At 48.3% G+C, this 12,684-nt stretch overlaps 1 protein-coding gene across 2 annotated transcripts in view; it reads right to left on the reverse strand.

The window, feature by feature from the left end:
* Nucleotides 1–12,684, reverse strand: part of SPRYD3 (SPRY domain containing 3) — a 686,433-nt gene that overhangs the window by 288,105 nt on the left and 385,644 nt on the right. For both annotated transcript variants that reach the window (XM_078687310.1, XM_078687302.1), the window contains exon 10: nt 5,752–5,903. In XM_078687310.1, the coding sequence (XP_078543436.1) occupies nt 5,752–5,903 (152 nt within the window). The remainder of the gene's footprint in view (nt 1–5,751; nt 5,904–12,684) is intronic.

Raw genomic sequence — 12,684 nt, forward strand, 5'->3', positions numbered from 1 at the left:
TCTCCGCGGAAATCACGCTAATCCGTGCGGACTTCCATAAAATGACGGAAAAAGTGAACACGATAGAACTGGTGACTAAGTCGTTGGTGGAAGATGTTTCTGAGCTGCAATTGAATATGGAACGGATTGCACAGGAAAATAAAGAACTGCGCGACAAACTGGATGACCAGGAAGGGCGTTCGAGGCGCAACAACGTCCGAATAATAGGGGTTCCAGAATCGGAGGACACGAGAGCAATGGATTTATATGTGGAAGAACTGATCAAGCAACGCCTCCAGCCCAAGGGCCTCTCGTCTTTCTTTACAGTGGAAAGGGCGCACAGAGTCCCCGGGGGACGCCCAAAAACAGGCGCTAACCCACGGCCAATTATAGCGAGACTTTTCAATTTCAGGGACAGGGATGCGATCCTCCAAGCAGCAAGGAACTCTCCACCTATTAGAATTCAAAACTCCACACTGGCATTCTTCCCGGACTATACGGCGGAGGTCGCACGGAGGAGGAGAACTTTCTTTGAAGTTAAAAAAGAACTCAGGGCGAGAGAAATTCCCTACTCAATGCTCTTCCCGGCCAAGCTGCGCATAGTGGCAGATAACAAAACATGGTTCTTCGACAACCCGGAAATGGCGACAGAATGGCTGGAGGGTTGGAGGCCGGTGGACAAACCTCGCCGCTCGGCCAGGTCGAACGCGACTCGCACAGGCGGGCCCCGTCAGGGCTCTCAATCACCCACCGGGGGCAAGGGACCGAAATCGCCGCTGCTCGGCATTCCAGAAACGGAAGATAACGAAGAGCAATAATGTCCAGAGATGGTCTTCCCGGCCAAAAGTAACGCTGCCATGCAGTGCCGCCATGGACACTGGGTGGAGAGAGCCCCCGTGCGCTAGAAAGGGGGCCGCTGACTCCGGAGAGTCCTTCACCCCAGCGAGCAAGTACTGTATTTTTGGGTGGGGATCAGGCACTCTGCTAAGTTGGGGGGGCGGGCAGTTTCAGGTCCGTTAAGCAGGGGGGCAGGGAGGGGGGGTGTTGGGGGTTGGTTGGTTTGGGAGTTAAGACACGGTTTAAATGGTCAAGAGTGGAATCACAAGGCACGCACACATAGTATAACAGGCAGAGGGCACCGCATTAGACCCCAGTCGCTATGCCACATTGGTGCTCACAGACACAGACACTATGGCGCACATCGCACAAGCTGACACGGGGGGGGGGACTCCATACTGAGCCGCGTGCCTCCGTTGAGCCTTATGACCTGGAATGTGAGGGGCCTGGGGGACAAGGTCAAACGGGGTTTGGTACTACAGAGTTTAAAACGATCGAATCCGACCCTGGTCCTGCTACAAGAGACGCACCTAACAGGCACAGCAACGCAGGCCCTGGACAGGAAGGGATTCCGGATGATAGTCCACTCGGAATTTACCAAGGGGTCTCGTGGTACGGGTATCTTAATGCACCACTCCTCCAGATTCATAGTTCAATCCACGAAGACCGACACACAGGGGCGTTTTGCAGCGGCACATGGGCAGTGGGAAGGGAGAAAGTTGAATGTAGTCTCAGTGTATATCCCGCCAGCGCTTCATGCGATCGTTCTTCCGGAATTAGGGAAATTCCTTCTGGAACTGCCGGAGGGGGACCTCATCTTGGGTGGGGACCTCAATGCAGTGGTACACAACACACACGATAGATTCCCGAGGCGAGCCCAGTCGCCTGGTCCCTCCCGGCTGCACGATTTTTTAGAGGCACAGGGACTGGTGGACCTTTGGAGGCAATTCCACCCGGACGACCGACAATACACATATCACTCGGCGGTCCATGATAGTTTGTCACGGATCGATTATTTCCTAACATTAGGGCACGGACGTCTCACGATATCGGATGTACAAATTAAACCCAGGGGTATATCGGAACCACTCCCCGGTGACACTGGTCCTTTCCAATCCTGACCGTACCCACAAACGCATTTTCCCGATTCACCCAGGATACCTTCAAGTGCCTCTAGTGGCCAAAACACTGAAGAGGGATACGAGGTCCTACTTCGCGGAAAACGAGGGGTCGGTGGCCTCTCCCACTATTCTATGGGAGGCCTACAAAACGGTGCTTCGAGGACAGGCTGTCTCCACGGTCACACACCACAAACACACGCAGAAACTGGAATTATCAGACTTGGAAGACAAACTTGCCAGAGCCACTGCTGCCCATGAGCATGACCCGACAAGAGACACGTTGCATACGCTCCGGTTGCACCAACAGCGCCACGCCGATCACATCCGCCGCGGGGTGGTAGACTCCATAGCAACAACAGCACACAGAGTATACGACGTAGGGGAAAAGGCAGGTCGGCTCCTGGCCTGGTTAGAGAAAAAACGAGGGGGACAAAGAGCCATATTGCAACTGAGGGATCCTGCAGGTGTATTGCAATCCCGTCCATCACTGATAGTTGAACTCCTGGCGGACCACTTTCAAACAGTATACTCCCCAGAAAACGATGTCACACGGGAGATGGCGGAAGCGTCTCTCATGGGGGTACCCACTCGCGTCTTGTCACAAGAAAACCGTGACGAGTTGGAATCTGACCTGTCGGTCGAGGAGATACAGTTGGCGATCGCGGCGCTGCGCTCGGGGAAAAGCGTTGGGCCCCAACGGGATACCGATCGAATGGTACAAAACCATGTCGGAGACGCTCGCTACGCCCCTACTTCACATGTTTCAGGATTGTCTGGAACAGGGACAGTTGCCACCTGACCAGCGTGCGGCGACCATAATAGCAATACCAAAACCCGGCAAACCACCGGAAGACTGCGGGTCCTATCGCCCAATCTCCCTCCTTAACGCGGAAAGTAAAATCTTGGCGAAATTGTTGACCAACAGGCTGTTGCCCCATTTGCAACAACTAATTCATCCTGATCAGTCGGGGTTCATACCCCACAGGAGTACGGCGATGAATCTCAGGCGATTGCATGGGGTGCTGGCACGGGCCCCGCTGTTGTTGGAGCCGGCGGCGATACTCTCGCTTGACGCCAAAATGGCGTTTGACTTGGTGGGGTGGCGCTACTTGTTTGCGGTGCTGGTACATCTAGGTTTTGGTCCGAAATTCGTGAATTGGGTTAAGCTCTTGTACACGCGGCCGGTTGCAAGAGTAGCGGCGAACGGCCACCTCTCGAGGGAAATTCCTTTAGCGAGAGGCACGAGACAAGGATGCCCACTCTCACCGTTATTGTTTGCCTTAGTGCTGGAGCCCTTAGCCACTATCATTCGGTCTACCCAGTTGCTGCGAGGCATACAGTGGGGGGAGGGCTGGGAAGATAGGGTGTCATTGTACGCCGACGACATGCTAATTTACCTAACGGACCTCACAACAGGTATTCCGGTGTTGCTTGCTTTGTGTGAGAGGCATGGGACATACTCGGGATATAGGATTAATTGGTCGAAATCAGTACTTTATATGATACACGGAACGCCGCCGACCCTGAGTACTGATTGCCCGTTGCTACTGGAGACGCCTCCTTCAGATACCTAGGGATCCAAATTACACGGGATCACGCAACATTCCAAGACTTGAACCTTAGGCCACTACTCGATCGGTTGAAATCGGACGTGCGTCATTGGAAAACCCTCCCGTTGACGTTGCTAGGCAGGGCGGCACTTTTCAAGATGCTGGCATTGCCTCGTTTCTTATATGTCCTGGAGAATACGCCAGCGGTGGTCCCACCAACATTTTTTCAGCAAGTGTCCGCCCAACTGTCGGGACTGCTGTGGGGCGATAAACCGGCTAGGGTCGCCAAGTCGAAGCTGATCAGGGACTGGTATAGTGGTGGGATAGCTCTCCCCAATCTGGAACTATACTATTGGGCGGCTCACCTCAAGGTGATCAACCAATGGATACATGGACAGCAGGATGACCCGGCTTATCTATCGGACAGGCGTCAGCTAGGCACAAACACCCTTTTAGCCCCACTATATAACAAGGGCCTGATGGCGAAACTGAGTGGACCCACCAAACACAAGGTAACGATATGGCATAAAGCCCAAACACGACTACAATGGGACGGAGTGATTACACGACTCACACCCTTATGGGACGCCAAAGCTCTGGGTACACTGAGGCAGAGTAAAGGGTTTGATCAGTGGGACACAATCGGGATTTCTACGGTGGGAGACATGTGGACAACCAGTGGGGTGGTCCCCTTCGAAACATTAAGGGAACAATATGATATGGGCCTTACTGAATCGTACCGCTATCTGCAGATTAGACACGCATTGTTGACGGCGATAGCGCCAGGTACTACTGTGCCGGAGTCGGCTCCGCTAGAGGACAGGCTACTTACAGACTACATGGAGGCCAGTGCCACCTCCCTCACCTACCGCAAACTGATCAACAACCTACCCGACCCATTGCAAAAACTGAAAGAAAAGTGGGAGGAGGACGTGGGGGAGTTAGACGAGACAAACTGGAATGCAGCCCTGGCATCACCTAAAGAAGCTGGCATCTCGGCGAGATATAGGCTGGTACAATTTAAAATATTACACCGAGTATACTACACTCGCACGACTCTACACAAAATCCAAAGAGCAGACAACCCATACTGCCTCAGACGCTGCGGAGAGGAAGGCACACTGTTCCACACCCTATGGTCTTGCCCCAGCATGGTGCACTACTGGCGGCGAGTGACGCGCACGATCTCACAAGCTTTACAAATCCCACTCACACCAGACCCGAGGGTATGTTTGCTGAATGTGTGGGGCCCGAACAACTTGACATCACATGGAAGGAAATGGGTGATCATAGGCATGATGCTAGCGAAGAGAGACATAGCACAGAAGTGGGGGGCACACAAAACACCAACCCTGGCACAGTGGTGTAGGAACATGGATTTGCTCCTGATGGTGGAGAGGGCGGTCTATCAACAAAGAATGAACCCACGCAAATGGAATAAAATCTGGTCCCCATGGAACACGTATAGAGGGAATCTATGTGACCCACTGCCAGAAGATGAGGTCGTGGACAGCTCGGGGGAGGAGGACGATTCAGAGTAGGGGGGGGGAGGAAGGGGGCAAAGAGCACTGTTAGACGGGACACAGGGAACTATGGAGCATAGGGCCGAATGGGTGAAAGTGCAGATGGTACAGCGGATGCCTTGAACGTTATACTGCATATCCTGATGATAAAAGTGAAATGCTTGATTGGGGACGCGTTTCCACTCGAAGACCTTAGAGTTGTAAGTTCTTTATTTTAAACAAAAAGTTGAATTAAGGGTTGGCGACGGCTGAATGTTGAGGCTACACCAACCAGTATACAATCTTGTGCATATACGTATCTGAATGCAACAATAAAAATGTTTAAAAAAAAAAAAAAAAAAAAAAGAGGTATATTTTTGTTAAGGGCAACAGAGCATGGTTAGCTGAAATGTGTTTTTGTTCTATTACAGAGACCCCTGACGAAGAGCCAAACTAGGCTTGAAATGCATTGGGCAGATGAAATGAGTCATTTGTTGCTGAAAGTGTTCATCTCGATCTTTATGAAAACGTGTCACTGCGAAATGCCTTAGAAGCACTCAGTTGATATATGAAAAATGTAATAAAGAAAAAGGATGAAAAAAAAAAAACAAAAAAAAAAACCACAGACGTCAATGTCATAGTTTTAAGTCTCACTATCTTATTTCCAGCACTTCATTTGGCCAGTAACACTGACAGACCCGGATGTTGCCTCAACACAGGAGGAACTAGAAAGGGCAAGAGAATGTTGCTCTCAATACTCACCACAACTTTCTTCCCCTCATGTTCTTGGTCCAACTCTTCCCCATCTTCTTCCTCTTCCTCCTCTTCTTGCTCCTGGTGGAGATACATAACATTGCGGACTCCTCTGACTTTAGGCTTTATGTCCATTGTGTCACAGCTGTCATCACTGTCCCCTTTTGAAAGATAAGTACACAAAATGTGTGCTCTTGCCAAAGAAAGCCCTATATAGATAATGTTGATGCTTTACATGCTATAATGCACCAAAAAAAGACAGTGTTCCAGTCAGTGAGAAGTCAAAGAAAGCAATCTACATATCTAAGGGATGATAGTGAGGCAAAAGAAAATGAAGAATATCAGTGACAACAGTGAGGGTATATTCTATTTATCTCACTATTTTCCTCTTATTGCTACTGTTCTTTCACTCAGCAGCAGAAACACAGATTCATAAGCTTTGAATATTTCTGCATCACACTGGATATTTTCAATACATAAAACACTTTATTTTAAATGGTAAGAGAATATCCAAAATTCCACCCATTCACAAGTTTATTTTTCTTTGCTGATCAATGGAAGAGATTCAAGTTCAGCCTCTGGGTCCATGAGACAATCTGGTATCATAGAGTACTATGTAGATCAGCTACACATCTATTTTAACACAAAGAAGTTACTTGCCTTCGATAACACACTTTCTGGTGAATACTCTTAACACAGATTTCTTTCACTTGTGAATACCACCAGACTGGACTCAGATTTTTATCAGCAATTTCCTCACACATTGGAGAGTGATATCATGCAGCTCTGTGTCGGATCCGTCCCACATAGTACTGGAAGTGACATGGCGGCTTTACTATCAGCCACCTCTGCATATTGTTCGTTTCTTTCTGATATGTGTCCACGCTATTGGACACAGGGCACTTAGTAATCAGATTGTGCAAGTAGGCAGATCTCATCAGGAATCTTTTAGTATGCATCTGAGAAGTAAAATCAACAGAATGGGGAGGAGGTGGGTTGCTGAGGTATGTGTTTGGATAAGAGTATTCACCAGAAACATCATTACAGAATGTTAGGAACTTGTTCTTCTGATGGATACTTCTAACAGCAAATTGCTCACCTTGTGAATAGAAACCAACGCAGTACCTCCCCAGGTGGTGGGTGTGTGAAATGGCTCAGACAGGAAATCCTGCATGACTGAATGGGCAAAGTGCCCCTCCTGCCAGACCCGACTATACAGGCAGTAAGAGGTGAATGAAAGTGTGAACCCACGCCCACTTGGAAGCCTGGCGGATATCCAAAATGAGCACTTAGCATGCCAACGCACTGGTAGAAGCTTTGGCACTGGTAGAATGAGTCCACTGACTTTTCAGAGAAATGTCAGTTGGATGACAGACTGCTCAATGTGCAAAAGTGTTCCAACATTTGGGAGGAGCGCCACCTTGGTCATTAGTACTAACCTGTTCCGAAATAAGGAGATGTAGGGTTGATGAACAGAAAGTGCTTGCAGCTCGCTCACACAACCAGCAGACAAGATCACAATGACAAACACTGTTTTTAATGAGAGCAACCATAGAGAACATCTGTGCATTGGTCAAGTAGGGTGTACATCAAGAATGTGAGAATCATACTGAGATCCCACTGGGGCAATATGTTTTGGCGGGTACAAATGGGTCATCCCTTTAGAAGAAAAGCATCACAACAGGTGATTAAAACAGAGATGACGGATCAGGCAATCGTAGAATGAGAACATCCGACAATTGAGCCTTTAACTGTTGGATATGCCAGGAAGACCACCAATCAACAACCATATCCAACATCCTGCACAGATGGTCTTGGTAGAGAGACGGTTGGCTCCCAAAATCACATTTACCACTTTTAGGGGGCGACCGCGGGCCATCAACTATTAATATTCAATATCCAAGCATGGAGGTGAAAGTTGTGCAGGCTTGAATGCAGGACCCTGACCTGGTGCTGTGATAGTAGGTTTCCCGAAGAGGGAGCAAAATCAGAAGACATATGGGCAGACGTTCTGGCTAGCACATTCTCCTGGCTCAGCTCAGAGCCACTAGGATGTCTTGGGGTTGGTCATTTCTGTTCTTCAGAATGTTGGGCAGGTAGGGTAGAAACAGAAAGGTGTTAAGCCCTGAGCTCCAGTTCAACCGAAAGGCATCTCTAAGGCAGAATTGCCCATCGCACAAAAGCTTCGTTACTGCATGATCTCTGTGGTGGCGAAAAGATCGAGACAAAGTTCTCCCTTTCGCGGTTTTATTGAAAGAGAAACTGTGCCACCTCTGAGTTCAGTTACCATTCGGAATCCGCTAGGCAATGATGGCAATCTTCACTTGCCCTGGCGACTCAAGATTGGGTCAGGCAGTGTACAGCCTCGGAGATGAGCTGATGACTCCGGCAGCTCCAGAGGTGTAGACCCTCTTGGCATAGGACCGAATCGGACGAGTACGCGCCGAGAGAAAGTCAAATTATTACTTACCATCTGCCATTTCAAATTTGGAATTAAACAGGAAAAAGAGTACACTGTCCCCCTAGTGGCAGACTACATCAGGAGAACTAGTTTCCCGGAAGCAAAAAGGAAAGGAATAACAAAGAGTTAATTCATAAATAGAATAATTGCCTTTGGGAGTAACCACGCAACAGTGAGACTCAACAGAGAGGCAGATCCAGAGTAAAACAGCATGGGTCGATATACCGGTCGGCGTTAAAAGATAGAATGTCAAGAAAAGTGTCTATTTTCTCGAAAGGACATCGCTCACAGTCTGAACGCCCTAGACGTAGAAGGCCACATTGCCGCTGTGGCACCATTCATCGAGGCAAAGACAGCTGTCAGCGCAATCATCGCTAGGCCGTTGAAACACTCATCGACGTCGATGCACCTCACCCTGTCAAGGTCAACGTTGACGCGATCAACAAACGTCAATTATACAGCATCGAAGCTTTCAGGAATTCCAGTCTCGAAGACAAAATCACCGTAGAGGGCTAAACAGCATACAAAGTCAAAAACCAAGTCTACCTTGTGAGAGAAAAATGTTGCTGGGACATCTCTGGATGTACATATAGTGTCAGCGGTGACCTTACGGCCTCAAACAGATCTGTTTCCTGTTCACCTCCATCCAAGGGCTTTGGACAACTTCAAGAAAAAGCCAGTTTCTGTGACACCTGACTCAGAATATTCACAAGCATATTCACCGTTTGGACCTCGTATGCCATCTCCAAAGAGGATACCTTTACCTCGTTTCTCTCCAAGTAATGCCTCTATACCTCCTGCGTCTATTCCTGCACCACGTGAGAGACCAAGGTCTAGAAAAGAATCCTGAAGTCACGGACCTCGCAACACCACATCAAGATCTAGGACTAGAAGGTCTAGATCTCGCATGAGGCACAGACGGACACCGTCTTGATTCACAACATCAAGATAATCAGTGAGAGACTACTCGAGACTACTCGCCCACTCTCTGACACACCTCCATCCTGGATTTCACCTGTCGATGACCTAACTGTTAATGACATCTTAATCGGAGATGCCACAAAATTGAATATAAATGTACAGCTGCCTGCTACCCCATCCTCAAAAATCTATATCACAGGGCGATGTCATGGCCACCCCTTTCTCTTGTGCCGGGATTGCTATAGTCCACAATGCAACTATTCCTCACACCAGCAGCAGGAAAGCAAACAGATGGATGCACTGGGAAAGAAAATGTGTGGCACATTTGCATCCTTCATGAAGGTAGCAAGTTGCTCAGTTCTCCTTGGGCACTACGACAAATTGCTCTGGGATTCTCTTTCAAGGATTACTGAAAAATTACCAAAAGAGGGCCCATAAGGCGTCCTGGAGGTTCTTAACCTCTTCCATGCTCGTGACGGAACCGTTCCGTCACGAGCCACAGGTGGGCTGTGCTGGTGACGGAAGGGCGCGAATTCCGCGCCGACGTTCTGAAGAACGGGCGGGGCCGTGACGGAACCGTTCCGTCACAAGCACAGCTCACCCACGAGCCGGAGCGGTTCCGTCACAAGCACGGAACCGCCGCGCGGCCGCCCCACCCTCTTAGCGCTGCGGCCGAATAGCCGCCGCAGCGAAGGGGTTAATCAAGGTGGACTGGTTGCCAACTAGATCATAAGTGCAGATGCATCGGACTTGGCAGCACATGGGATTGTGCCAGGCGATCCTCCTGGCTGCGTCTCACAGGACTGAAGCCTTAGGTGCATCATTACATTCTAAACCTCCCGTTTTCGGTTAACACTCTTCGGCTCTCGCGTAGATGAATAGCTGTCCAAGGAGAATACAGAGAATACACTCAGAAAGTAGTGGGCCTCGAAAAAAAGACAAGATTTCAAGAAACTGTAAACGCCTACAACAGGTGGTTCTATCAGCAGAGGGTTCAAATCCCTCAGTGGCAGCAGACAAGATCTCACTAACACCCTCTTAGGCCATTTAGAGGAAGTTGTGCACAGCTGCAGCAACGGAAAGGTTTCTTCCTCCTTCACTGTTCCCTGCTCCGATTGGAGGGGTGACCAATTTAAAGGAAGAGTGGCTACACTGGATATTCACTCCGTAAGAGTTTCTTTGGAGGAGAGACTATCATCTATCACTCTGAAGTGTCACACTCTCCTGAGATCTCCTCGTCCTTCTGTAAGGCAAACAGCATCTCTTCTGAGGTCCATGGCCTTGTGGATGTTCATAGTCCTCTATGCGAGGTTACACACAAGACCTCTACAACAGTATTTGAAGGATCAGTGGAATCAGTTGTACAATCGCTGGGAAGACAGACTTGCACACAAGTGGCATGCCAATCTCTGTTATGGTGATCTCAAAGGGACCGTCTCATGATGGGGGTACCTTTTCATCAGGAACTGCCCTGCCAAATTCTAGTCACAGATTCCTCCCTTCAGGAATGGGGAGCGCATATGGGTCCCCTGCAGACTCAGGGTGTGTAGTCCGACAAGGAACAAACGTACCACATAAACATGTTTGGTCTCAGAGCTGTCCATCTAGCTAACTCTAAAGTCCTTCTTTCCAGCATTCACGACCAACCGCACACTTGTCCCAATAGACAACATGACAACCGTGCATCACCTGAACAAACAGGGGTGGGGGACGAATGGACTCATTCCCTTCCTCTCTTGCAGGCGGCTTAAACCATCTGGAAATTGTTATTAGCCAGGAATTTCACAAAAGCTGCCATCCATCCATCTGCCAGGAGCTCAAAACAAGCAAACAGACAATCTTTTGCAATTTTCAAGACCACCACGATTGGATTCTCAGCGACTACGTCTTGCAAGAAATATTCCAGCAGTGGGGTTATTCTCACATAGACTTGTTCGCAGACGTCCAAAACAGAAAATGCCACAGCTGCGCGTCCAGATACTACCAACCAGGGTCACAGGGAAATGCCCTTTTGATAAGCTGGACAGGGAGATTTCTTTAAGCATTTCCACCAACTCCTCCCATTCCCACAGTGATACTGAAACTCTATTAGTCTCACACCAGGATGATTCGCCTAGCCCCAGACTGGCCTCGCCAATGGTGGTTCACAGACCTACTAAATTTCTCGGAGAGGCTTCCCCTGTCAACAGGATCTCCTTTCCTTGTTCAGGGGACAGATACTTCATCCCAACCTCTCCTCCTTTAACTTGGCAGTATGGCTCCTGAATTAATCAAATATGGACACTTAGGGTTTCTCAAGGACCATATGTATATTCTTAAGGAGGGTAGTGAGGATATGGGGTTAACGGCAAACATGGCTATGGTAGCATAAGTGATTTATATGCTTAAACGCCATTTTGCTGCTTTTGCACACAACACTACATAGCTCTGTTCTCGTACATAGACTGCTTGCGCTCTTTCACATAAGAACTGTGTTTTTTTTACATATCTAGCTCTGTAACCTCAGTCTGCACAGCGTATTAAAGGTCAAATAACAATGTATGCTAATAATTCATGTTGATCAGTCCCACGCACACAGACATAACAGAAAAGGCAGCTGCTCAAACTTGGGTGCTTGTAATCTTGCATTGCATGCATAAGGAGGCACTTGGAGACAACTTTTCCAACCTTGAGGAGCGGTGTTTGTCCTGGGATGTGATTCATTCCATCTGATCTTGGAGGTATGGGGTCCCCCGTCAAAGCCTAGAGGTCTTCTTCTATTAATTAAAATTAGCTCCAAGCACGGGGAGGGTGGTAACAGCGCTATAATTTTGTTTCCACTGTCATTATATGATTTCCCCTTTTGTGATTTACGGAATTGTAACAATCCTACTGCATCTTAGAGCACGTTAGTTAAAATAAACATTTTAAACTAAACTGTGTCTCTGATTACTCATGTTGTGGACTGGTATGAGTGTTAGAGCGAAAGAGTGTTCTTGATTCCCACTATCCCCGAGAGTTTACTAAATTGCATGTTCTAGGTTGTCTAATCATTGGTAGCTTCGCTGTAGTACGGAGAACAAATGAGACACTAATGCTAGTCAGATCGGGGTTCTAGGCACAGAGGTGGGTTTTTTGGTACACCACAATACACTGAGGTACTAGTTTCCTGCGCATAGTTCTGTGCAAGAGCAGAATCCCTGGGTCATGTCGCACCTAACGTTTGGTCTGGTACTTATTTTCGAGACACTTTAGTAGTGCTTATACTTGTCCACAATACCCTCACTCCTGGTTCCAGGAAACAGTTCTGACGGCATAACCTACCTATAGAGATGAGTTATAGGTTCATTCATGCTTGAGATTTTAAAAAGGTTCACATTATTTTTATTTGTTTTTATTTTTTATTTTTTTAAAACCTTTATTAAAGTAAGCAGAGCAATACAAGCGCAGGCCTACAACCACAGGGGCCGGCCGCAAAATCAGGAGAGAAAAACAGGCATTGTAAATGTGTACGATAAAAGGAGGAAGCACAGTATAGCCGTAAGACGTGGTCGTAACACAGTAAAGCACAAGGATAAAAG

Source organism: Lissotriton helveticus, chromosome 1_1 (assembly GCF_964261635.1).
Source record: "Lissotriton helveticus chromosome 1_1, aLisHel1.1, whole genome shotgun sequence".
NCBI lineage: Eukaryota > Metazoa > Chordata > Amphibia > Caudata > Salamandridae > Lissotriton > Lissotriton helveticus.